The sequence below is a fragment of the Budorcas taxicolor genome, chromosome 16 (genome assembly GCF_023091745.1).
Source record: "Budorcas taxicolor isolate Tak-1 chromosome 16, Takin1.1, whole genome shotgun sequence".
Taxonomy (NCBI): domain Eukaryota; kingdom Metazoa; phylum Chordata; class Mammalia; order Artiodactyla; family Bovidae; genus Budorcas; species Budorcas taxicolor.
In genome coordinates this window covers 58,080,651-58,107,767 of record NC_068925.1, presented here as the reverse complement: position 1 = coordinate 58,107,767, position 27,117 = coordinate 58,080,651, and the positions used below count along the sequence as shown (strand labels likewise).

At 38.4% G+C, this 27,117-nt stretch overlaps 1 protein-coding gene and 1 non-coding gene across 3 annotated transcripts in view; both read left to right on the top strand.

Annotated features, from left to right (window-relative positions):
• The window catches only part of COP1 (COP1 E3 ubiquitin ligase), a 230,527-nt gene that overhangs the window by 179,395 nt on the left and 24,015 nt on the right, over positions 1 to 27,117 (top strand). For both annotated transcript variants that reach the window (XM_052653649.1, XM_052653648.1), the window contains exon 18: positions 1,439 to 1,599. In XM_052653649.1, coding sequence (XP_052509609.1) covers positions 1,439 to 1,599 — 161 coding nt within the window. The remainder of the gene's footprint in view (positions 1 to 1,438; positions 1,600 to 27,117) is intronic.
• On the top strand, positions 24,030 to 24,170 carry LOC128061899 (small Cajal body-specific RNA 3). The gene has a single exon (XR_008200754.1). It is a non-coding gene; the product is annotated as a small Cajal body-specific RNA 3 (non-coding RNA).

Below are 27,117 nucleotides of genomic sequence, written 5' to 3'. Positions count from 1 at the left end.
GACATGGAACAACAGACTGGTTCCAAATAGGAAAAGGAGTACATCAAGGCTGTATATTGTCACCCTGCTTATTTAACTTCTATGCAGAGTACATCATGAGAAACTCGGCTGGAAGAAGCACAAGCTGGAATCAAGATTTCCAGGAGAAATCTCAATAACCTCAGATATGCAGATGACACCACCCTTATGGCAGAAAGTGAAGAGGAACTAAAAAGCCTCTTGATGAAAGTGAAAGAGGAGAGTGAAAAAGTTGGCTTAAAGCTCAACATTCAGAAAACGAAGATCATGGCATCTGGTCCCATCACTTCATGGGAAATAGATGTGGAGACAGTGTCAGACTTTATTTTTTGGGCTCCAAAATCACTGCAGATGGTGACTGCAGCCATGAAATTAAAAGACACTTACTCCTTGGAAGTAAAGTTATGACCAACCTAGATAGCATATAAAAAAGCAGAGACATTACTTTGCCAGCAAAGGTCTGTCTAGTCAATGCTATGGTTTCTCCAGTGGTCATGTGTGGATGAAACTGTGAGTTGTACTGTGAAGAGAGCTGAGCACTGAAGAATTGATACTTTTGAGCTGTGGTGTTGGAGAAGACTCTTTGAGAGTCCCTTGGACTGCAAGGAGATCCAACCACTCCATCCTAAAGGAGATCAGTCCTGGGTGTTCACTGGAAGGACTGATGCTGAGGCTGAAACTCCAATACTTTGGCCACCTCATGCGAAGAGTTGACTCACTAGAAAAGACTGATGCTGGGAGGGATTGGGGGCAGGAAGAGAAGGGGATGACAGAGGATGAAATGGCTGGATTGCATCAACGAGTCAATGGACGTGAGTCTGAGTGAACTCCGGGAGTTGGTGATGGACAGGGAGGCCTGGCGTTCTGCAAATCGCAAAGAGTCAGACACGACTGAGCGAGCCAACTGAACTGAACATGTATATGAACCTAAACCTTGTCAAAGCAAATCTCTTACTTTGACAGACTGTTCAAACTATAGGTTTGTAGACCACTCAACTTTTGTTAGGAAATCGGAGATGAGTTTTGTAGATTATTAAAATCTGTGTTTATAAGTGCTACAACATCTTCCCCCCTAGACACAAATCTTTTTAAACGTACTTTGAAGATTATATTGTAATAACAAATTTCTGGTTCTTCTCTAGATCTCTGTTAAAAATGATTTTTATATCAATACTGTTAAATCATTTCACAATGATTATGCCTTTAGGTTAGGAAAATATACATTTTTTCCCTAGGAATCCTTTTTTCACATGATTCCCAAGAAGTCCTGTGCTCTGGTCTTTCATATTTTACCATAAAAGATTATTAGTCTCTGAACTTAAATGTTGAGTAATAGTGAACTTATGAAGTCCTAATACTAAGTTCTTCCATTCTAAACCAAAAAAGATATTTTAAAATAATTATTAAATTTCTTTTTTAGGAAGCGAGAACAACTCTCTTTACCTGTACTATAAAGGACTTTCTAAGACTTTGCTAACTTTTAAGTTTGACACAGTCAAAAGTGTTCTGGACAAAGACCGAAAAGAAGATGACACAAATGAATTTGTTAGTGCCGTGTGCTGGAGGGCACTTCCAGATGGGGTGAGTTTGTGTATCAGTTTTTCCACCTTGCTTTCTCATATGATACATTATGTTTATATATACACTGGTGAGCCTTTTAAGTTTAAAATATAAATTGTTGCATATATTTTCTTTTTTGCTCAGTATTACATCACCATTTTAGAAAGTAGTAATTGTCACTAAAGGAACAGTAATTGAAATGTTACATCATGCTTACATGATGTCTCTCCTGTGTACCCACAGCATCATATGCATACCTCTGTTACATCATTATCAGATTATCTCTGTATCTCTCCTACAGGACTGGAAATTTATCCAGGAAACATACTGTGTCTTATTTCCCTTTTTAATCACTTGCAGTATAGGCTAAATAAACATTCAGCTGAACCTGGTATTATATTAGGAGGAAAAAGTTTGATGTGGCTAAAGGAGAGTGGCCTATATGCTTACCTAGTTAAGTACTATTTCAGGGCAGAATTTCTCTATACAAAATACATTTATATGAGAATATTTTAACACATTTTATTTCTTAACAAGAAAGTTGAATTTCCACGTTGCCCAAAAAAGTTTCCTCAAACTTATCATTCAGTTATGCATTTTAAAGTAGAAGCTTTCTCATAAGTTCTATGAAGAAGTAATCGTTTTTATTGTCTTGATTTTGTAAATGTTAGTCATCTGTTAATGTCTCTTTTTTAAAATAACTTTTTAGGTATATACTTATTTTTATTTTTGACACAAAAAATTCTACTTGATAGGTACTTTAAGACTTCTGAGTTCTTGTATAGTTTACATAGATGTATTCAAGCTATCTTGTTTAAAGTTCTGTAACTCAGCTTCAGTTTTGGTAGTGGCAGACAAGATGATTTGGACCAACCCTTCCTCTCAGTAGAACTAGAAAGTTAGACAAAGTATATGTATTTTAAAACCAAAACCTGTTTTAAGTCATTGGAAAATAAACAAGATAGAAAAGAATTAGCAGTCTAGGAATGTGAGCCTGGCTTTTGAATACTCTTTCTCCGCTGGGTGCATTTGCCAGTTTTGGTGGAATGTCTGAGAATACTTATGGTAGCTTCATGGGATCACAGGGAATGCAGTCTAGTACTCACCACCGTATGGGTGAACTCACTTTGATCTTGGTACCCAAAGGGCTCTAGTCTAGAGTAAACCAGTCGAAGATAAGCCCCCAGTAATTTTGCAACTCAATTTCAGGTCACATCAATCCTGAATAAATTGAGGCTATCATGGATTGCTGGGGTTCACAGGATGTAAAATTAAATCCTCTCTTTAAGAAGGCTTTCAAAAGAAGATCACCTAAGAATTTTATTCTTTTTCAAAATTGCAAATATAATAACTAGGCACAATAAAATGTAAACAGACATAGGAGAGGCAAGATGACATGAATAAATTTAGCGTAGGAATTGGACAAGAGAAACAAAATCACAGCAACTCTGGGTATTATCAGACATAGCCCGGAATAACCATACTGACAAAATGAAAGACAAGGTTGAAAATTTCAATTGGGAAATAAAAAGTAGTTTTAAAATGAAAATTCTAGAACTAAGAAAATATAGTTACCAAAATTAGGAATTTAGTGGATGGGTTGAACGGAAGATGAGGCACAGTTGAAAAGAAAAGTAGTGAACTTGTAGCATAGTTAGAGGACAATATACAAAAGCACGCATGGAGAGACAAAAAACGATGGGAAAAAGGAGGTAGAAGCTGAAGTAAGAAAGCTGACGCTCAGTCGTGTCAGACTCTGCGACCTCACTGACTGCAGCCCGCTAGGCTCCTGCCCATGGAATTTTCCAGACAATACTGGAGTGGGTTGCCATTTCCTCCTACAGGGGATCTTCCCCACTCAGAATTCAAACCCACATCTCTAGCACCTCCTACATTGACAGGTGGATTATTTACCACTGTGCTATGTGGGAAACCCCAAAGCAGATATTAGAAAGGATTATTGTTGATAAAGCTTTACATCATTGATGAAAGACATTAAGGCAGAGATGCAGTAAACTTTCTTACCCCAGGGAATAAATGACTTGAAACCTCCATTGTGAGCAGAGATTTAATATCAGATCTAGACCCTGAACATACATAGATGGGCATGAAAATCTGACCTTGGGTCCACCTTCTCATAGCACTTTGCTGTGGAAATAAGCTGTATTGAGACAAATAGGGAATGTTATGTGTTAGGAGCTAGTTATCTCTTAATTTTACTCTGAAACCTCATCTATCGCATTGCTTCTGAACTGAGAGAACTGTGAGTTGACATACTGGCCTTACATCTGTGCAGTGTGAACAATCTAAGACTGGCAGGAAACCAAGGTACCTCTCTGTGTTGAAGTGAACCACCTGCATCTCAGCTGTCCTTGGCAACTGTGCTCACTTTCTGTGGTTTGGGGAGAGATCCAAGAAGCTATGCATGGTTTTGAAGATGCTGTGCACACTGAATATCCTATCTTATATCCTTCTATAAAGCTAACAAAGTGCTAGATTTAAAACTAATTGTGTCTAATCCTGTGACCCTTGCTGGTGGTGGCACACATCTTATTAAAACTCCTGAAAAAATAAAATGAGAGATTCTTAAAGCAGAGAAAAGCTGTCTTCAAAGAGTGGGTAATTGAACTGACAACATCTCAATGAAACAATAGAAATCAAAAGATAGTGGAGCCAGATATTCAGTGTGTGAAGGAAAAATACCTGCCAATCTAGCATTCCATGTCCAGTACATGAAGACTTTTAGATAAATAAGAATGAAGCATTTGCCACCAGCAGAAAATTTTCTACACTAAAGAAAATCTTAAAGGATATTCTTAAAGCAGAAGGAAAAAAAAATGCAGAAGATGGAAGGTCAGAGTTGCAGAAAGGAATGGAAAGCAACAGAAATGGTTAACGTGCAGTAAATCTAGACGCATGTTGACTGTATAAAGCAATGATGTCTGTTGGACATAATACACACATAGAATTAAGTACTTGACAGTAATAAGTCAGAAGAATAAATGTGATTAAAGTCTCTCAAGCCCTTGCTTTATCAAGGAAGGTGGCAAAGGAACTAATTAATATTAGACAGAAAGGGTGCATATTATAGTTCATAGGATAACCTCCAAAGTAGGTTCTTAAAGTCTACTTTTTCTTCTAGGCTTATAATATTTGCTTTTAATTCCTTCCATTTAAAGTCAGAATATGTCTAAAATTGTTTGTTTTAATCTGAGGGACAGTACTTTGTCCTTTCTCTTTTTCTATCTTCCTAATACCTTCCCTATGTCTAAAAGCACATCAGAGTCTTCTGTCCTTTGTTCTTCTGTTAGTGGCTTTAGCATTTCTACTGTTAAAGTGCCACAACCTCTTGTACCGCATTTAATCTTCAAAAGGGTTGTAAGATAAGTTTGAACTGTATCAAAAATATTTTTCTTTTTTTTAGAAGAATTTTTTATTATACAACATAGCTCCTCTCTAGCATACTTAGAAATGATAATATTTATACTAATGAAGAATGCAGAATTCTTCATTTTATGTTTTGTTTTTACTTTATAATTTTAATTCATTTGAATATATTTTAATTAAACTTTAGTAATTTAGAATTATTGATGTATGAATATTCTGTTATTGCCAGATTCTTAGGATTTTAACCCCCAAGAGTTAATCTTATTTGTATTGCCTATTTTGGTATTAATGTCATGATTTTTTTAAAAGAGGGGAATTTGTATGAAATAACTGCTTGGAATACCACTTACCACTCTATTTAGACTTTGAAATTTAACTTTCCCCATTAGTTGGTTTTTAAATATAAATGAAGTGAGCTTGATCATATGTTTAACTTGCTATAATAAAAGAAAATTACTATCCATTTATTTGAAAAAGCAATTGTAAAGTCTAAAACTGTGTACTTGAATGTAGTATATCCATATATGATTGAACATCCAAATACATTCCATTGAATAATTACACAATCTATGAAATAGTGTGGTTTACTTTATTTCCATGTATAGCAGTCAGCTATGTACATTTGATCATAGAGAATGGTGGGCTAGTGGGCTATAATTTCAATTCATTTTGTGACTCTTCTTCCTTGAAAAGTACCACATAATTTATTTTAACCTCTTGTATCCCAGTGTAGTAATGTTTGCTGTCTGATACTTATTGGACAAGCCATTACCTGGATCTGTTCATGTTCTAGTTTCAGCCTTTCTTCTAAAATATTTTATTTACTCACAATTTCTACTAAGTATTCATATGGACTAACATAAAATTTATTTCTTTGTTCCCTTCCTTCCTCCTAAAAGACATTAGTGATATGATTAGTTTAAGTAATTATCCTGAAACTAATTTAGAATTGATTCCAAAGAAAGTTCTTTTGCAGCTGTATATTATGCGAGTGGAGAGTCAGAGTGAATTTCCTTGGCAAGCATATCAGTAGAGAATACTGTCATCTTGAAACATTGCATAGGTTTTGATTTTTGTTTTCTTCCCCAAATAGTTATAGTAGCTTATTATTGAAAGAAACCATTAGTAATGAATACATGTATATTTTAGAGAATTTAGAATAACAAAAAAAAATAAACATGTTATCACTTTTCCCAGAAATAACTAATACGGGCATTTAAATATAATCATGTAATTTTTTCCATTCATAGGAACTTTTTCCCCCAATAGCAGTGAATATTTTGTATGTTATCATGTATTCTTTACCTTTTGCCTTTGTCATGAACATTTCCCAGATATAAATATATTTTGAAAAGAGAGTTTTTAGTGGTTCCATATTGTTCTAGTCTAAGGATTTACCATAACTGGTATACTATTATTTTGCTCAAGATACTTTACTTTTTACTACTGTAAATAATGCTTGAATATTTTTTAGTAAATCTTTAAATTTCTAATTAATTCTTTAGGAGAGAACTTTAGAGATTTATTCATTTGAAGGAAATGGATAGCATTAAGGCTTTTGATTAAAAGTGGTAGATTGCCGTATAGTACCATCGATTTCCATTTGGTCCTGCACAGAGAAAGTTCAGGTATTTCAGTTTGACCATACCCATAAAACATGGACTATAATGCCAGTATCTTTGCCAGTTAGAAAATAATCTTGTTAGTAAAAGAATCTTTAGTAGTTGTTTCCATGAACAGTTTTCTTAAACATTAACTTTTGATTTTTTACAAATCGCATGTTTATGTACTGAAAAGTTTTTTTTTTTAAGAAATTCTTGCTTGAACAGGAAATTCAATGCAACTAAGATATTTTATAATTATAGTCCTTTGGCAATTTGATGTTAGTAATTTATATCTATTCCATTATCCTGTACATCCCACATCTACCTTAAAAGTGATGCTATAGAGCGAAAGTAAATTCGGAATGATATTGTTTATTTCTGTTGTATCTTTTTTTATCATCACTGCTTTATTCAGACACTGAAAGTTAGGTAAAGGAGCCTGTATATGTTCTATATCTGTGGATCAATTTTGTGGCATATCTCTTATCTAAAACTATTGGTATGAAATATAAATTGTTTCAAATTTATATTGAATATAATTTAACAGAAGGCAAATTACTTTCTGCTAAATAATCGTATCTGTGTAAAGGGACAGTATATTTCTGTTGACCTTGGCAGACCTTGCCTCAAGGCCGACCTTGAGTCCATGATGACTCCTACTGAGGCTGTACGTCATACATAATCATCTAGTCCTGAGTCACCAATTACAAACAGATATCTGCTAATGAAAGACAAAGCTTGTGAAGGATACTTAAAGACTCTCGTAGGTCTTCAAAAGTGACAAATGTGTATATATATACTATATCCTCAGAAAAAGCTTTAGCTAGTTATTGAAGGGTTATTAAGGGTGGATTTTCCTCTTGTGGCTTGAAACACCAGGAGTCATATTGAAACTTTTTATAACTCAGTAGTAAAGGATGTCAGACTAATGATATCCCTAATTTCCCTTCCTGAAACCAAGTCCAGCAAGACTTGGCATGGAAATTTGTTAACAGTGTTAATCACCCATACTGTGCAAAGTTATAACTATATTAGGCAGGGGCATCTTTTTTTAGTCATATAATAAAATATATTCTTACTTCTTACAAATAAAACTTTATATAATGAAACATTATAAAATGGTTTTAACTAAAACTTTGTATTCTTATGGAAATTTTTTCTTTACCTAAATCTGTCATAATTCCTATCCATTAAAAATATTTCCTGAATGAATAAATACACTGCTTTGTACTCTTATTTGTGTTCATGTCTCCTGTCCCCTGCTAGTCTGTAACCTCACTGGAAACAAACATAGTGTAGAGAACAAGGGCAAAGACTATGGAGTCAGAGCACTCAGGTTCAAGTCAGATTTTACACTTACTAGATCTCTGACCTTGCTCAAGTGCCTTAACTTCAGTGTGCTTCAATTTCTTCATCTTTAAAATGCTAATGATAATAATGACCTACCTTTAGACTTAAATTGAAGAAAGTGAGGAAAACCACTAGACCATTCAGGTATGACCTAAATCAAATCCCTTATGATTATACAGTGGAAGTGAGAAATAGATTTAAGGGACTAGATCTGATAGACAGAGTGCCTGACGAACTATGCAATGAGGTTCGTGACATTGTACAGGAGACAGGGATCAAGACCATCCCCAAGAAAAAGAAATGCAAAAAGGCAAAATCGCTGTCTGAGGAGGCCTTACAAATAGCTGTGAAAAGAAGAGAAGCCAAAAGCAAAGGAGAAAAGGAAGGATCAGTTCAGTTCAGTTCAGTCGCTCACTCGTGTCCGACTCTTTGCGACCCCATGAATTGCAGCACGCCAGGCCCCCCTGTCCACCACCATCTCCCGCAGTTCACTCAGACTCATGTCCATCGAGTCCATGATGCCATCCAGCCATCCTATCCTCGGTCGTCCCCTTCTCCTACTGCCCCCAATCCCTCTCAGCATCAGAGTCTTTTCCAATGTGTCAACTCTTCGCAAGAGGTGGCCAAAGTACTGGAGTTTCAGCTTCAGCATCATTCCCTCCAAAGAAATCCCAGGGTTGATCTCCTTCAGAATGGACTGGTTGGATCTCCTTGTAGTCCAAGGGACTCTCAAGAGTCTTCTCCAACACCACAGTTCAAAAGCATCAATTCTTCGGCGCTCAGCCTTCTTCACAGTCCAACTCTCACATCCATACATGACCACAGGAAAAACCATAGCCTTGACTAGACGGACCTTAGTCAGCAAAGTAATGTCCCTGCTTTTCAATATGCTGTCTAGGTTGGTCATAAGTTTTCTTCCAAGGAGTAAGCACCTTTTAATTTCATGGCTGCAGTCACCATCTGTGGTGATTTTGGAGCCCAAAAAAATAAAGTCTGACACTGTTTCCACTGTTTCCCCGTCTATTTTCCATCAAGTGATGGGACCGGATGCCATGATCTTCGTTTTCTGAATGTTGAGCTTTAAGCCAACTTTTTCACTCTCCTCTTTCACTTCCATCAAGAGGCTTTTTAGCTCCTCTTCACTTTCTGCCATAACGATGGTGTCATCTGCATATCTGAGGTTATTGATATTTCTCCCGGCAGTCTTGATTCCAGCTTGTGTTTCTTCCAGTCCAGCATTTCTCATGATGTACTCTGCATAGAAGTTAAATAAGCAGGGTGACAATATACAGCCTTGATGTACTCCTTTTCCTATTTGGAACCAGTCTGTTGTTCCATGTCCAGTTCTAACTGTTGCTTCCTGACCTGTATACAGACTTCTCAAGAGGCAGGTTAGGTGGTCTGGTATTAACATCTCTTTCAGAATTTTCCACAGTGTATTGTGATCCACACAGTCAAAGGCTTTGGCATAGTCAATAAAGCAGAAATAGATGTCTTTCTGGAACTCTCTTGCTTTTTCCATGATCCAGCGGATGTTGGCAATTTGATCTCTGGTTCCTCTGCCTTTTCTAAAACCAGCTTGAACATCAGGGAGTTCACAGTTCATGTATTGCTGAAGCCTGGCTTGGAGAATTTTGAGCATTACTTTACTAGCATGTGAGATGAGTGCAATTGTGCGGTAGTTTGAGCATTCTTTGGCCTTGCCTTTCTTTGGTATTGGAATGAAAACTGACCTTTTCCAGTCCTGTGGCCACTGCTGAGTTTTCCAAATTTGCTGGGAAATTGAGTGCAGCACTTTCACAGCATCATCTTTCACGATTTGAAATAGCTCAACTGGAATTCCATCACCTCCACTAGCTTTGTTTGTAGTGATGCTTTCTAAGGCCCACTTGACTTCACATTCCAGGATGTCTGGCTCTAGATGAGTGATCACATCATCATGATTATCTGGGTCATGAAGATCTTTTTTGTACAGTTCTTCCGTGTATTCTTGCCACCTCTTCTTAATATCTTCTGCTTCTGTTAGGTCCATACCATTTCTGTCCTTTATCGAGCCCATCTTTGCATGAAATGTTCCCTTGGTATCTCTAATTTTCTTGAAGAGATCTCCAGTTTTTCCCATTCTGTTGTTTTCCTCTATTTCTTTGCATTGATCGCTGAAGAAGGCTTTCTCATCTCTTCTTGCTATTCTTTGGAACTCTGCATTCAGATGCTTATATCTTTCCTTTTCTCCTTTGCTTTTTGCCTCTCTCCTTTTCACAGTTATTTGTAAGGCCTCCCCAGAGAGCCATTTTGTTTCTTGCATTTCTTTTCCATGGGGATGGTCTCGATCCCTGTCCCCTGTACAGTGTCACGAACCCCATTCCATAGTTCATCAGGCACTGTATCTATCAGATCTAGGCCCTTAAATCTATTTCTCACTTCCACTATATAATCATAAGGGATTTGATTTAGGTCATACCTGAATGCTTTAGAGGTTTTCCCTACTTTCCTCAATTTAAGTCTGAATTTGGTAATAAGGAGTTCATGATCTGAGCCACAGTCAGCTCCTGGTCTTGTTTTTGTTGACTGTATACAGCTTCTCCATCTTTGGCTGCAGAGAATATAATCAATCTGATTTCAGTGTTGACCATCTGGTGATGTTCATGTGTAGAGTCTTCTCTTGTATTGTCGGAAGAGGGTGTTTGCTAAGACCAGTGCGTTTTCTTGGCAAAACTCTTATTAGTCTTTGCCCTGCTTCATTCCATATTCCAAGGCCAAATTTGCCTGTTACTCCAGGTGTTTCTTGACTTCCTACTTTTGCATTCCTGTCCCCTATAATGAAAAGGATGTCCTTTTAGAGTGTTAGTTCTAAAAGGTCTTGTAGGTCTTCATAAAACCGTTCAACTTCAGCTTCTTCAGCATTACTGGTTGGGGCATAGACTTGGATAACTGTGATATTGAATGGTTTGCCTTGGAGATGAACAGATCATTCTGTCGTTTTTTAGACTGCATCCAAGTACTGCATTTTGGAATCTTTTGTTGACCATGATGGCTACTCCATTTCTTCTGAGAGATTCCTGCCCGCAGTAGTAGATGTAATGGTCATCTGAGTTAAATTCACCCATTCCAGTCCATTTTAGTTCGCTGATTCCTAGAATGTCGTCGTTCACCCTTGCCATCTCTTGTTTGACCACTTCCAATTTGCCTTGATTCATGGACCTGACATTCCAGGTTCCTATGCAATATTGCTCTTTACAGCATCGGATCTTGCTTCTATCACCAGTCACATGTACAACTGGGTATTGTTTTTGTTTTGGCTCCATCCCTTCATTCTTTCTGGAGTTATTTCTCCATTGATCTCCAGTAGCATATTGGGCACCTAATGACCTGGGGAGTTCCTCTTTTGCTGTCCTATCATTTTGCCTTTTCATGCTGTACATGGCGTTCTCAATGAAGTGGCTTGCCATTCCCTTCTCCAGTGGACCACGTTCTGTCAGACCTCTCTACCATGACCCTCCCGTCTTGGGTTGCCCCACAGGCATGGCTTGGTTTCATTGAGTTAGACAAGGCTGTGGTCCTCGTGTGATTAGATTGACTAGTTTTCTGTGAGTATGGTTTCAGTGTGTCTGCCCTCTGATGCCCTCTTGCAACACCTACCATCTTACCTGGATTTCTCTTACCTTGGGCGTGGGGTATCTCTTCACCGCTGCTCCAGCAAAGCACAGCCACTGCTCCTTACTTTGGACGAGGGGTATCTCCTTACCACCGCCATTCCTGACCTTCAACGTGGGATAGCTCCTCTAGGCCTTCCTGCGCCTGCGCAGCCACCGCTCCTGGGTTGCTCCTCCAGGGAGCCAGGCCTGGCCTCGGGTGTGGGTGACTCCTCCCAGCTGCCACCCCTGCCCTTGGGCTTGGGGTGGCTCCTCAGGGTCACCGCCCCTGGCATTGGGCCAGTGGCGGCTTCTCCTGGCCGCCCCTGACCTCAGACGCAAAGTGTCTCCACCCGGCCGCCCCTGACCTCGGACGTGGGGTGTCTCCTCCCGTCCGCCCCTGACCTTGGACGCGGGGTGTCTCCTCCCGGCCGCCCCTGACCTCGGACACGGGGTAGCTCCTCCCGGCCGCCGCCCTGTCCTCGGACGCGGGGTCTTCTCCCTGCCGCCCCTGACCTCTGACACGGGGTGTCTCCTCCCGGCCGCCGCCCCTGACCTCAGACGCTGGGTAGCTCCTCCCGGCCGCCACTGACCTCGGATGCAGGGTAGCTCCTCTCGGCCGTTCCTGCGCTGTAGCAGCCTGGCACTCTAGGCCGCTGCCCCTGACTTGGGACGTGGGGTAGCTCCTTTCGGCCGCGCTCAGTGCGCCGGCCGGCCCTCGCAGCCGCCTGCGCTCAGTGCGCCGGCCGGCCCTCGCAGCCGCCTGCGCTCAGTGCGCCGGCCGGCCCTCGCAGCCGCCTGCGCTCAGTGCGCCGGCCGGCCCTCGCAGCCGCCTGCGCTCAGTGCGCCGGCCGGCCCTCGCAGCCGCCTGCGCTCAGTGCGCCGGCCGGCCCTCGCAGCCGCCTGCGCTCAGTGCGCCGGCCGGCCCTCGCAGCCGCCTGCGCTCAGTGCGCCGGCCGGCCCTCGCAGCCGCCTGCGCTCAGTGCGCCGGCCGGCCCTCGCAGCCGCCTGCGCTCAGTGCGCCGGCCGGCCCTCGCAGCCGCCTGCGCTCAGTGCGCCGGCCGGCCCTCGCAGCCGCCTGCGCTCAGTGCGCCGGCCGGCCCTCGCAGCCGCCTGCGCTCAGTGCGCCGGCCGGCCCTCGCAGCCGCCTGCGCTCAGTGCGCCGGCCGGCCCTCGCAGCCGCCTGCGCTCAGTGCGCCGGCCGGCCCTCGCAGCCGCCTGCTAAGGATATGCATATTTAAATGTAGCGTTCCAAAGAATAGCAAGGAGAGATAAGAAAGCCTTCCTCAATGATCAATACAAAGAAATAGAGGAAAACAATAGAATGGGAAAGACCAGAGATCTCTTCAAGAAAATTAGAGATACCAAGGGAACAATTCATGCAGAGATGGGCTTAATAAAGGACAGAATGGTATGGACCTAACCAGAAGCAGAAGATATTAAGAAGAGGTGGCAAGAATACACAGAAGAACTATACCAAAAGATCATCACGACCCGGGTAATAATGATGGTGTGATCATTCATCTAGAGCCAGACATCCTGGAATGTGAAGTCAAGTGAGCCTTAGGAAACATCACTACGTACAAAGCTAGTGGTGGTGATGGAATTCCAGTTGAGCTATTTGAAATCCTAAAAGATGATGCTGTGAAAGTGCTGCACTCAATATGCCAGCAAATTTGGAAAACCCAGCAATGGCCAAAGAACTGGAAAAGGTCAGTGTCCATTCCAATCCCAAAGAAAGGCAATGCCAAAGAATGCTCAAACTACCGCACAATTGCACTCATCTCACACGCTAGTAAAGTAATGCTCGAAATTCTCCAAGCCAGGCTTCAGCAATGCATGAACCATGAACTTCCTAATGTTCAGGCTGGTTTTAGAAAAGGCAGAGGAACTAGAGATCAAATTGCCAACATCTGCTGGATCGTTGAAAAGGCAAGAGAGTTCCAGAAAAACATCTATTTCTACTTTATGGACTATGCCAAAGCCTTTGACTGTGTGGATCACAATAAACTATGGAACATTCTGAAAGAGATGGGAATACCAGACCACCTGACCTGCCTCTTGAGAAACCTATATGCAGGTCAGGAAGCAACAGTTAGAACTGGACATGGAACAACAGACTGGTTCCAAATAGGAAAAGCAGTATGTCAAGGCTGTGTATTGTCACCCTGCCTATTTAACTTCTATGCAGAGTACATCATGTGAAACGCTGGGCTGGGAGAAACACAAGCTGAAATAAAGATTTCCAGGAGAAATTTCAGTATCCTCAGATATGCAGATAACACCACCCTTATGGCAGAAAGTGAAGAGGAACTAAAAAGCCTCTTGATGAAAGGGGAAAGAGGAGAGTGAAAAAGTTGGCTTAAAGCTCAACTTTGAGAAAACGAAGCTCATGGCATCCCATCCCATCACTTCATGCAAATAGATGGGGAAACAATGAAAACAGTGTCAGACTTTATTTTGGGGGGCTCCAAAATCACTGCAGATGGTGATTGCAGCCATGAAATTAAAAGACGCTTACTCCTTGGAAGTAAAGTTATGACCAACCTGGACAGCATATAAAAAAGCAGAGACATTACTTTGCCAGCAAAGGTCTGTCTAGTCAAGGCTATGGTTTTTCCTGTGGTCATGTATGGATGTGAGAGTTGGACTATAAAGAGGGTTGAGCGCCGAAGAATTGATGCTTTTGAGCTGTGGTGTTGGAGAAGACTCCTGAGAGTCCCTTGGACTGCAGGGAGAGCCAACCAGTCCATCCTAAAGGAAACCAGTCCTGGGGGTTCATTGGAAGGACTGATGTTGAAGCTGAAACTTCAGTACTTTGGCCACCTGATGCAAAGAGCTGACTCATTTGAAAAGACCCTGACACTGCGAAAGAATGAGGGTGGGAGGAGAAGGGGACAACAGAGAATGAGATGATTGGATGGTATCACTGACTCAATGGACATGAAATTGAGTAAGCTCTGGGAGTTGGTGATGGACAGGGAGGCCTGGCGTGCTGCGGTTGATGAGATCACAAGGAGTTGGACATGACTGAGCGACTGAACTGAACTAGGGTTATTTTAATGTTAAAATAAGTTAATGTATATAAAGGGTTTTAAATAGTGCAAATTATATGAGTGTTTGCTAGTAGTAACTTTCGTTTTCTAAACTATCACTAATATGTTCATTGACCAATGAATGGAAGAAGTTGTGGTACATATGTACAATGAAATTACTTAGCCATAGGAATTTATCTGATTCAGTTCTAGTGAGGTGGATAAATCTAGAGCCTGTTATACAAAGTGAAGTGAGTCAGAAAAACAAATATTATTTATTAATGCATGTATATGAAGTCTAGAAAAATGGTACTGATGAACCTACTTACAGGGCTGGACTAGAGACAGAGACAATGGACTTGTGGACACAGGAGGGGAGGGAGAGGGCAGAGCCAACTGAGAGAGTAGCATTGACGTGTTCAGTAGCATGTGTAAAGTAGCTAGCTGGTAGAAAGTTGCTGTATAGCACACGAAGCTCAGCTTAAGTGTTCTGTGATAACCTAGAGGGAAGGGATGGGATGAGGGGCGGAGTGAGAGGGAGGCTTAAGAGGAAGAGAATATATGTATACTTATGGCTGATTCATGTTGATGCTAGCAGAAAGCAACACCACATTGTAAAGCAGTTATCCTCCAATTAAAATTTTTTTTTAAAACCACTAGCCCTGAACAGATGGTGTGCACATAATGTATAATTAATATATAATTTTTGTAATGAATGATACAGTTCTTCAGCCTTGTCCTTTCACTTATTTGTTGCATAATTAATTAAATACTGCTTTTTGAAACCAAGGAGATACTGGAGTACAGGGGAGAGAGATTTCTAATACATAAAACTCAATGGTAGTATGAAGACTATATCAATTTAAGAAAAATAGTTTTCTTGAGATTAACATTTTGGATACCTATGTAATTATTTCATAGTTACCATTTTGTCCTTGGGATATAATCTCCAGGCTCTTGCACATTTTCAAAACGATGAACACATTAGAGTGCGTGCAGCTATGGAGGAATTGGTATTTATTATTTGTCCTTCCCTTTCTCCACTGCATTTGTAGTGTTTTACAATTCAGTCTTCTCTAAAAAAGCCTTACATAATATATCTATTTTCCAGTTTATATATGCTTTTATCCAAGAGATAGGCATTCATTCTCTGATTTAGTAAACACTGTGTATAGAGCATCAGATTCCACTAAACTTGGGAAGCTAAAGCATGTATGAAAAGCCAGTCTATGTCCATTAAAATGCAGAAGGCATCTATGATAAAAATTTATTTATCACAGTGATTCTCAGACCTGACTGATCATCAGAATCACCTTGGAATCTTTCCAAAAAATGTATATAACAGAACAGCTCTCTTCTTAGACCCCTGAGTCTGTACCTTGGGGGAGGTGGGAAAGAGAGTAAAGATTCATATTTTGGAAAGTTCCCCAGGTCTCTATAGAAAATTATATGAACAGTCAGGTTTGGAAACAGATGATGTATGTTACCACTGGAGATTTGTATGCATAGTAACCAGGAGGCATTAATGGTTCTCAAGCATCTGTTAAAGAGGGAATAATTGTAATTATGAATACCTAATGTCTGTTAGATTTTGCTACTTCTTATGCTTCTCAGGAAGAAACACACAAAAGAATAAGATGTCTTTTTTCTTTTATTCAATTTTTAAAAGCTACATTTAATATATATTGATTTCCCACCTTTACAAACTATTTCTCATCCTAAATTCTTCAATGAACACTGAGAAGACAACATAGATCTTTTTTTTCTTTCTTCTTTCCTTCCTTCATTTCTGTTTCTTTCCTTCCCTTTTATCTTTCCTTTCTTCTTTCCTCTAGCCAGATGGTTTATAACACTTTAAAAAATTTTTTCTGACTGGAAGAGGGCCAATCTGAATGATCTCTTGTCTGTCTTGGGCACGGAAGGAAAGGAGATTCTGAACACGGACCCTGCCTTCCAGGAAGACTATGGCTTCCGTCTCTCCTAAGTGCCCCATTTATCCCTTAATGTCCAAACTAGATTTGGGTGGCAAAGTAGAAAACAGAGGAGACCAGAAGGCTGTGGAAAACAGAAGCAAACCTGTAGTTTATTTCTTCTCTAAATTACATTAAGTGTCAGTATCCCTTAACCTTAATGTCCACTGCTGTATGGACAGTTTCTATGAAAACATTTGTTGCATTAGGTATTTCATGGTGAAAATGTAATGAAATCAACAAAATGATTTGGTGGGTATGTATGGTGACATTTTAAATATTTTATTTTCCTGTTTATATGCACTGTAATGGAATTTGACCTATATTAGAATGATTATTATAATTTCTTTTTCTCATTAAATCCTTCTTTAAAAATAGTGTTTTTCCTCCTAAAATATACCAGTTTTGAAGAGTAGAATCACAGAAATTTTTAAGTGACTTGATTATGGGTTTTATTTTGCTTTTTTAAAAGAAATTTATTGATGTTAATTTCAGAGTGCATTCTGAATGATGCCATTAGCCTATTAATAATTTTCATTATTACCCCACCATGTTTTAAAGTGTCCAAAATATTTTGAGATGGGAAAAAATTTAACTTTGGTTTCTGAATGTTTATCTTTTATTTCCTATAAATTTCTGTAATATTAGTAGCACCCCACTAGAGTACTCTTGCCTGGAAAATCCCATGGACGGAAAAGCCTGGTAGGCTGCGGTCCATGGGGTAACGAAGAGTCAAACACGACTGAGTGTCTTCACTTTCACTTTTCACTTTCATGCATTGGAGAAGGAAATGACAACCCACTCCAGTGTTCTTGCCTGGAGAATCCCAGGGATGGTGGAGCCTGGTGGGCTGCCGTCTATGGGGTCGTACAGAGTCAGACACGACTGAAGCGACTTAGCAACAGCAGCAGCAGTAGAAGGAAAGAGAGTGAATGTTGGATATCATTTCCTTGACTTAAACATTTTTAACAAATACTGCTTGAATTGGTTTCATATGCTGAAGTGTAGACAGTATATTAAAAAAAATTTATTCTTTTCTAACTGAATAAAAATATATTTAACAATTACTTAAAGCAGAGTTAACCAAAGACAGCAACTGTTTGAGAGAAAACTGTTTCCTGCAGTCTATCCGAGGAAAAGAAATGTGATTTTGTATCTTACTTCCACAGTCCCACGTTAATTTCTATTGTTCTTATGACAGTCTTCTATACTGATGTGATCCTTGTGAAGGTTTGTGCCTTCCATATCTCTTACTCTCTTATATCTTAAATCCCATTTTAGGCAGCATTTCTTCCAAGTAAAGCTATCAGAAGTTGACATTGGCTAGTCCCAGGATGGTAGAAAAATAATTAACTGCTGAACATAGGAATAATTTGATTATGTAGAGAAGTCATTCATTATAATTGCTGTAAAGAAGCCATGTAATTTTGTGCCTGTTTATATTAGCCTTTTTTTTAATGTATATAAGAAGATCAGCTTCGATGAAAATAGATTTTTTTTTGTTTGAACTGTGATAGCCAAGCCAAAAATGAAGATGAGGCAGAAAATAAATCTAAATCATTTGTTTTTAATGACAGAGTATGTACATATTGTTGACAATTAAATAGGTGGTTAGTTATCTTTGTATTTGTCTTCAAGATCTTTGACTCTAATGAAAGTAGGAAGCTTTAGGGATAGATTTTGTATAGAAAGTCAGTCTGACTTTAAGTATCTTAATTGAAAAAGATAATTTAGTATCTGAATCAGTAGTGGAAATAAAATCATCTATTTGAAATTATTTTTCTAATGAAAGTCTCAATATAAATTTAGCCAAGGGCAGGAATTTTAAAAGTGTGAGTAAAATATTTAGGCTATCCAGAAATTGTAACATGACCTGATCTTAACAGTTAGGGACTTTCTAATTATTTAGTCTCAAATATTGAGTTTTTCTAAAATTTTGCCAGATTTCTTATATGTAGCTGACAGTTATGAAGATATGCCAATTTGGCATTCTACTTATGAATTGCTGTAGAAATTCCAATATATAGGCTATTGCTGTGATTTACTATATCATAGAAAATGTTGGATTAATTTTTATGTTTTATTAAGCACAGTTCTGTTCTTTGGCATTTTGTAAATTTAAAATCAAATTTATTCACATATAAAGTTTTAACCATTAAAACTGGAGTCTTACAAATGTAAAATCAGGTTTTGGTATGTAATCTCAGCACAAATATGAGCTCATTTTCTTTTTAATGTATCTTGAATCCATCATCCATTTCTACTCCTGCTACTCTTCCACTTATCACTAGTTCAAGCTTTCGTTGTTCCCTGCAATTACTTCTCAGTAGTACCTGTGCTGCTTAAAATCCTTCAGTAGTGTCCCAGTGGTTATAAAATAAACTCTAAGCTTGATGTGATGTCTAACAACACCCTCCTTCTTCAGACTTCCCACCTACCTTTCCAGTATGGTCACCTGCCACTTGCATAGGCATATTTTATACTTCAGCAACATTGAATTGCTTATAAATCCTCCAACACTTCTGATGGGTTTTTACATTTGTTTCTCTGCATTTAACCTTTGTGCCTTTGACCTTGCAGTTCACTGAGCCCAGGTATTCTTTCATATACCTCTTTTTATTCTATATTGTAATGTCATTAGATTAGAGGTCCTTTCACTAAAGTGCTGGGTTTTGTAATCACAAAAGTAGTAGAGTGTTCATTGAGTGGATAACAGCCATTTGATTGATAACTGCCTAGCCCTACCTTTTGCCCATTGGTGAAATGATTTATATCATATTTAATATCCTTCAGGCTTTTTGAACACTTGATGACAGGGAGCTACTGAGTCACAAGGAAGTCTATTATGTTTTTCCTTAACTCAAAATCTTACCAAGTTGACTCTGGTAAAACTTGGTAAAAGAAAAAGTTTGGTAAAAGAGCAGCTCTTTTTGCCCCATCACCTCATAAACAGTAAATATCTCTAAATGTGTAATGTTCAAGAACTTGTGGCTCTGCTTAGAGCAAAGATCAACATTTTCTTTATTAATTTTCATTGTGTTAACTTGCTCTTTACTTCCAATTTACTTGACTCCTCTGGGGGTATAATATTACTTGAATATGTAGACAGGTCAAAACTGCTGATTTCATGTACTACTTACACTTTCATGAACTAGTTTAAAATATGGGAATAGGAGACTGAAAGAAAAGAGAAGAATAAGGCAATTACTAGTATATGTAAACTACACTAGTGTTTTACATATTCAGTTTTCCATTACATTTTGCTTATTTTAAATTCTTATAGATTTCCACTTGTGAAGTTAACTTAGAACTAACTAAATTTCTGTGAGCCACTAGTGTAATTCAAATACCAGTATGGAATATAATATGTTTTAACCAAATAAATGTATATAATATGGGTAAAAATAGCACCAATAACCTTTACATGTATAATCATGCTTATTGAACTCAAAAGCTGTCATAGGCTAAAAAAGTCTTGTCCTGTTTACCTTGGTATTATGTTGGCCTTGCACTCAGTAAATGAAAACAGACAGACAAACAAGGAAGTCTTTCCTCTCTACTTCCCTCTCCCCAGCCCCCTGACCAAAAGTAGATGCCAATTTCTCCTTTCCCTTGAGTTCAACATTTATAGACAGGTTCCAGTATCTGTACTAGTGTTTTTCAAGGTATGGTCTACTGATCATCTGCTTCAGAATTACTAATAACCTGGTGTATGTATTTAACATGCAAATTTCTAAACCCCAGACTTATTAAGCCAGAATTTGAGGGAGAGACCCAGGAACCTCCATTACTTGTTGTTGTTTTTTTCTTAATGGGATGCATAATTCTCTTTCATTTTATCCAAAAAACCTAGAATTATAGGGAGAAAGATTTTCCATTCCCTCTTTTAATCAGTCTTGCTCTCACCTGTGGAAATGTATAGAGCTCCAACAGTGTTCTCATCTGGGAAACAGGGAAAAAGTGTTTTTAAAGTGTTTCTGACAATGGCCACCAGGGACCTCTTCTTCATCTCCCAGGAGTAAGTAGGTACATCTCACACCCTTCCAGGAGCCACATTAGGAGGCCTTCTGAGGTTCCTTTGGAAGTTGGTTACTTCAGAAGCTATAAAGACCAACTGTGAGAGGAACATTTGGTATTGAGGTTCTAGTTGATCTCATTGCAAAAATAAAGGCTAGAACATTCTTGTATTGCCTGTGGTAAATCAGCATCTTAAAGCTGGAGTCAAAGATCTGACTCCCAAAGGCACCCTTATGTTTAATCAGCCTGGTTTGACTCAGTGCTTACCAATTTATTATGAAAGATGCAACTCAGAAACAGCCAAATGGGAAAAAGGCATAGGGAAAGGCAAAGGCAGGAGTGGTGAGGCAAGGGGCTTCCTCCATACCCCCTGGGCAAATGTCTGAGTGCTGTGAGACACCAAGTTTTGAGGTTTGTTACTCTTTGTTTATTTTCCTTGTAAGTATTTGTTGAATTTCACAAATTAAATTGTATCTAATCTTTTTTGTTCCAATTATTCATCAAAGAAAAGCTGTCTTTTGATGTCATATATTTGTTTCATTGATCTCTGCATTTAGTCTCCTCATTCCTGTTTCTTCTCACTCCCTCTCCCCACCATAGATTACTTCTGATCCTGTTATATCTTTATAATCATTTCACAGAGGAATTCAGACGGAGTTAAACATTGCTTGTTACCTTTAATTAACCCAGAAAAGTTTCTTTCAAACTCAGTATTTGTGTGTAACTCCAGCTTGCATATTTGGCCATCATTAAAAATTAGAGGAAAATTTGATAAATATATTATCTGAACTTGTCCGTTATTTTATCTTTTTCACTTCAAATACCTTTATCTAATTTAAAGATTATATTTTACCCTCACTATTAAATATGTCCTTAAAAAATCCAGTTCTAATTATAGAAAAAGTATAGTAGAGGAACTGATTCAAAGGTAGCTCAAATCCACATTTAGTAGTAATTAGTTAGGAAGTCAGCCTTTAAAATAGTATAGAGGAATGGTAGACCTGGTTTTTAATTGTTACTCCTCTTCTGCTTCTTTAATGATTCCTGTTTCCTCAAGTGTTTGATCTTAGGCATCCTATCTAAACTGTTATTTCTGTTCAAGGTTTTCAAGAATCTAGAATAATTCTGTTTGTCCAGCCTTATTTCTCTTGTTGTTTTTGTTTGTGTTTTAGCACAAAGCATCTGTTGGGAAGGTTTCTTCATTGTCCCAGACTATTCCCGTTTTTAACCTCTAGACTTGTGCTGACGTTGTTCCTGTGTGTCTGTATTGCCTTGTCTTCCATATTGCCTCTGCCATTTATCTAAATCCTTTCATCCTGTCCCAGCTCCAACCCCTGTTTTTCTATCCCTCTCCTATCCATTTCATCTCCCAGGTTTCTGGTTTCTGTGATGGTCCATACTGAATGCACTGTTCAGTTCAGTTCAGTTCAGTTGCTCAGTCGTGTCCGACTCTTTGCGATCCCATGAACCGCAGCGTGCCAGGCCTCCCTGTCCATCACCAACTCCCAGAGTTCACCCACACCCATGTCCGTCAAGTCATTGATGCCATCCAACCATCTCATCCTCTGTCGATTCCTTCTCCTCCTGCCCTCAATCTTTCCCAGCATCAGGGTCTTTTCAAATGAGTCAGCTCTTCACATGAGGTGGCCAAAGTATTGGAGTTTCAGCTTCAACATCAGTCCTTCCAATGAACACCCAGGACTGATCTCCTTTAGGATGGACTGGTTGGATCTCCTTGCAGTCCAAGGGACTCTCAAGAGTCTTCTCCAACACCACAGTTCAAAAGCATCAATTCTTCAGCACTCAGCTTTCCTTATAGTCCAACTCTCACATCCATACATGACCACTGGAAAAACCATAGCCTTGACTAGACGGACTTTTGTTGGCAAAGTAATGTCTCTGCTTTTGAATATGCTGTCTAGGTTGGTCATAACTTTCCTTCCAAGGAATAAGCGACTTTCAATTTCATGGCTGCAGTCACCATCTGCAGTGATTTTGGAGCCCCCCAAAATAAAGTCAGCCACTATTTCCACTGTTTCCCCATCTATTTGCCATGAAGTGATAAGACCAGATGCCATGATCTTAGTTGTCTGAATGTTGAGCTTTAAGCCAACTTTTTCACTCTCCTCTTTCACTTTCATCAAGAGGCTCTTTAGTTCTTCACTTTCTGCCATAGGTGGTGTCACTGTACCAGCCGCCTTTCAAGTATATTTTTCTCCAAGGTTGTATTTTGTTAGTGTTGCCTTAGTTATATTTCTTGCTTCTAGTTTGAGAGCAAAAAGTATCAACACCAGCAACAGCCATTATAAAAGCTACTGCATTTTCTAGGGAAGTTATAGTTAAGGTAAAATTTAGTCTTAATCTGAAAAGCCTGCATTATATTTTTAATCAGTTTTATAAAATCATAAATCGGATGCTGAAAATAATACAGTAGTATACTCATATTTGAGAAAACTGCCCTTTAATTATAAAGAAATTTAGGTTACAGTGTCTTTTTCTATTATCTTGGCCACACTGCACACAGCATATGGGATCTTAGTTCGCTGACCAGGGATTGAACCCTTGGCCCCTGCATTTGAAGTTCAGAGGCTTAACCACTGGACCACGTGAGAAGTCCCAGTTATAGTGTTTCAGTGAGAATAACTACCACTTATTTTTTTGGTGCCTGAAATATGCAAGTTCTTTTTTGGTTAGGTAGGTTACTGTGTTTTCTTTGAATCACCATAAAAATTCTCTGAAATTCTTAAGATTATCTGTTTTATAGTTGAAGAAACTGAATTTCTAGGAGGATTGACCAGTACTATGGCAGAACCGAAATGCAGGTCTAGTTCTCCTTGTCTTAAATTAACTACTGTCTCTACTTCGTTACATGGTAGCCCTAAAGTAATGCAGAACTCTTGGAACAGCTTTGCCAGAGTACCCTGGAGGAATTTATCCAATAGCACCCTTAGAAATGTTCCATGCTCAGAAGCTCTCCTTTATATTAATCAGCAATAAAGAGTCATTTTTCCCTGTCAGATATGCCACTGTAAGCACATTGTTCTCAGACTTTATTCAGAAGAGCTGTCAAGAGGTATTGAAACGCGAGAGAAGTTGTCTAGTGTGGCTAGGAAAATTAAGTTGATAAGAGCTGCTTGGCGAGAAGGGAGAAGACTTTGGAACGCCTTTGGAATGAAGGAAGGGTAGTGAAAATGATGTGATATTTTTGTGTATCTCACTTCTCTCTCCCTTGTACATGTTTTTTATAACCTTTTCTTGCTGAGTAAGGGTCATTTTGAACTTGTGTGCTAAGTATACCTTCTTAATTGTTCTTTTTCTGTTCTCTGAATCATGGTTGTTTGTTCTATAACTCGTTTCAATGTATTGAAGTGTATTTAAATGGGGATTTGATGCAGTTGGAAGTTGATATAGAAAAGACTGGGTAACAAAAGGCTTCTTAATAATGAGACACAGTAAAATGGAACCTGCAGCAACCAACCCTGTGGACAAATGAAAAAATGCCTTTTGTCTACAAATTGCAGTGATCCTACATTAACATGGAGGTCTCTGTCTGACTTAGCACAGCTGGCTGAGTCTGATCGTTCCCCTCCATACAGCCTTTAAAACCAGCACTTCTAAGTACTGTTTTCCTTGCCATTTTGTTTACTATCTGCTAATTAAGTGTACTAGATTATTAATAGACTACCAGGTGAGATTACTTCTGCATCCATCTTAACCTGTGATGGACGTGTATTACAGTTTTAAAGATAGATTCTGTTTTGTTTGATTAAGAAAACTACAACCAGGAAATAGAATGAACACAGAAATGTGATTTTTCTGAGGGACCATATTGGCTTAACTAATCCAGGGTTATCAGTAAAGGTCAGTCAATATTTTGGATATGAAGAAACTATTCAGAGTTAGCTTTCATGAATCATTAAGAATTGATTTGTCATTAAGAAAGTGATTTTTCCAAAATACAGTTTATGTAATCTTGTAAGTCTATAACTAGATTTCAGGAATGACTGTTTCATGGGAGAGCTTGCTACTGAGTATTAGCTTAGTACTAAACTTGAAATCTAAATTTTTAGTACTAAATTTTTCATTGTGTGTGTTCTGCAATAAGTTGTGGGGAGGGGTATGGGAACAGGGGAAAGAACTGTGGTGGCATTTCTAATACATTGAGGTGTGATATATAGCATCAGGGTATTCAAGCCACTGTTGGGTTTATTTGTAACTAATTGTGTGAGAACCCTTGTTTGTGGCTCTGAAATCCCAAATCTGTTATTCTAACTGATTCTTGTATCAGACCGTTATTGAATAAGGAGTCTTATTTTTGTAGGCTCTTTAGAAGTCCTCAGTCTACAGTTCAATGAACCATTTCATGATTTTTTTACTCACTTATTTTTGCTCTGTTTCTTTGCATGATAAATTCAAATCTAGATTCAAGACCTTTCATTAAAATAATCTATAACTAAGAATCATGAGCACAAATATTATTCAGATCTAATTCAAAAGGGAAAAGAATGCCTTATGACTGAACCTGTCTAAACATATGTTTACACATATATTTGAGAGGTATCCCCACCGCTCTTTATTTACTTTCTAGGATATCTCAGCCAAGGCCATTGTGTATGTGTGTGAGTGTGTGTATGCATGTCACATCTTCTTTATTCATTCATCTCTTGATGGACACTTAGGTTGCTTCCATATCTTGACTATTGTAAATGCTGCATTGAACATGGTGGGGGGGGGGGTCATATGTGTTTTTTTGTCCTTCAGGAATATACTTAGAAGTGGAATTGCTAAATCATTTGATAATTAAATTGTTAAATTTTTTTTTTTTAGGAACCTCTGTACTGTTTTCCATAGTACCTAGACCAGTTTACATCCCCATCAACTGTGTAGGAAGGTTCCCATTCTTTCACATCCTTGCCAACAATTATTATTTGTTTTGCACTGGGTCTTACTTGTGGCATGTGAAATCTAGTTCCCTGACCAGGACTGAACATGGGTCCCCTGTATTGGAAGAGCAGAGTCTTAGCCATTGGACCACCAGGGAAGTCCTGTTATTTGCTCTCTTTTTAATAATAGCTATTCTGATAGGTATGAGGTGATATTTCACTGTGATTTTTATTTTTAGTTTCTTGATGACTAGTGTTTATATCTTTTTATGTGTCTGTTTGCCATTTTTACGTCCTCTTTGGAAAAATGTAAATTCAAGTATGCTGTCCATTTCTTAATCAGGTTGTTTGGTATTTTTTTCAGTGTTGCGTTGTATAATATAAAGATTAGGTCTTAATAGAAAGCAAGTAAGTTGAAGGTAGGGAGGAAATACGATAATCTGGTGACTCTGGTATAGGTAGGTAGGTGATTCCTGCCTTCCTGGTGTGTGTATGTGTGTGTGTGTGTGTGTGTGTTTCTGCCTGTACACACATATTTTTCCAAACAGACATGAGACATGACTTTTTACTACTTTGAAATTTGAGTAATTTCTTACTGTATTAAGTTAGACTTTCAAAATGGCAAAACATCTTAAAAGAAACCCTATAAAGAAATTATACTACTAGACCAATATATATATATATATATATATATATATATATGCATGGCCATATTCCCAGAGAGAGAAGCAGGTTATACCAAATTATGTTTAAAGAATGCTAATTTTCATATTTGTTTGGTAGAGACAGATTCCAGTGGTAAAAATTTAGTGAGCTACTATTTTGTATTGATATTCATGATCACCTTAGGCTCTTTTATCATTAGGTAAAATCTGAATTTCACACACACTTATGTCTGATGCTGCTCTCACTGTGATTAATGCTACTTTTTCTTAAATCTAATCATGAAGTATAGCGATTTCTAGCACCTAGAATACCATCTCCTTGCCCTAAAAATATCGGGTACCTCTTGTCTTAGAATGATAGTAAAGAATTTTCAACATTAATGAATACTTTCATTATTTATTTAGGAAACTCATTTATAAAGCTTAAGAATTTTAGATTTGAAAATGTAATAAGCCAACCAATGAAGAAGTTCTTTTGATTAGCAGTGTAATTCATTTCCTCCTATTAGGTAAATTAGTTGTAAGAGTAGGTATTTGTTTGAATGAATCAAGAAAAGTTAAAGTGTGATGAAGGTAATATATTTTATTAAAACAATAATCCTTTATTCTGTTAATCATACATTATGACTGTATTTTTCTATTCATAATAGTCCTTATAGTTTGGGATTAAAAAGGGACCCAGTATCATCCTACGCAAGGATACCAGTGGGGAGGAAAGAGAGGACTTGTGTTTAACTGAGTAGTCTTGAAAGCATTCCTTTATGACAGATAAACTCTAATCTCCAAGATCTTAAATTGGGTTGGCAGAGTGGCTATTAGCCTGGCACAGCCACTGCATATGCTGACTATGGTATACTTCCTTCCACCTTATTTCTGTGGCCAAGTCCTTCTCTCAGATGGTATTTTACTTGAAATTTTGTATATTATTAAAAATATATAAATATATAATATATATATATATAATAATTTTATGTATTATTATACTTGAAATTATAC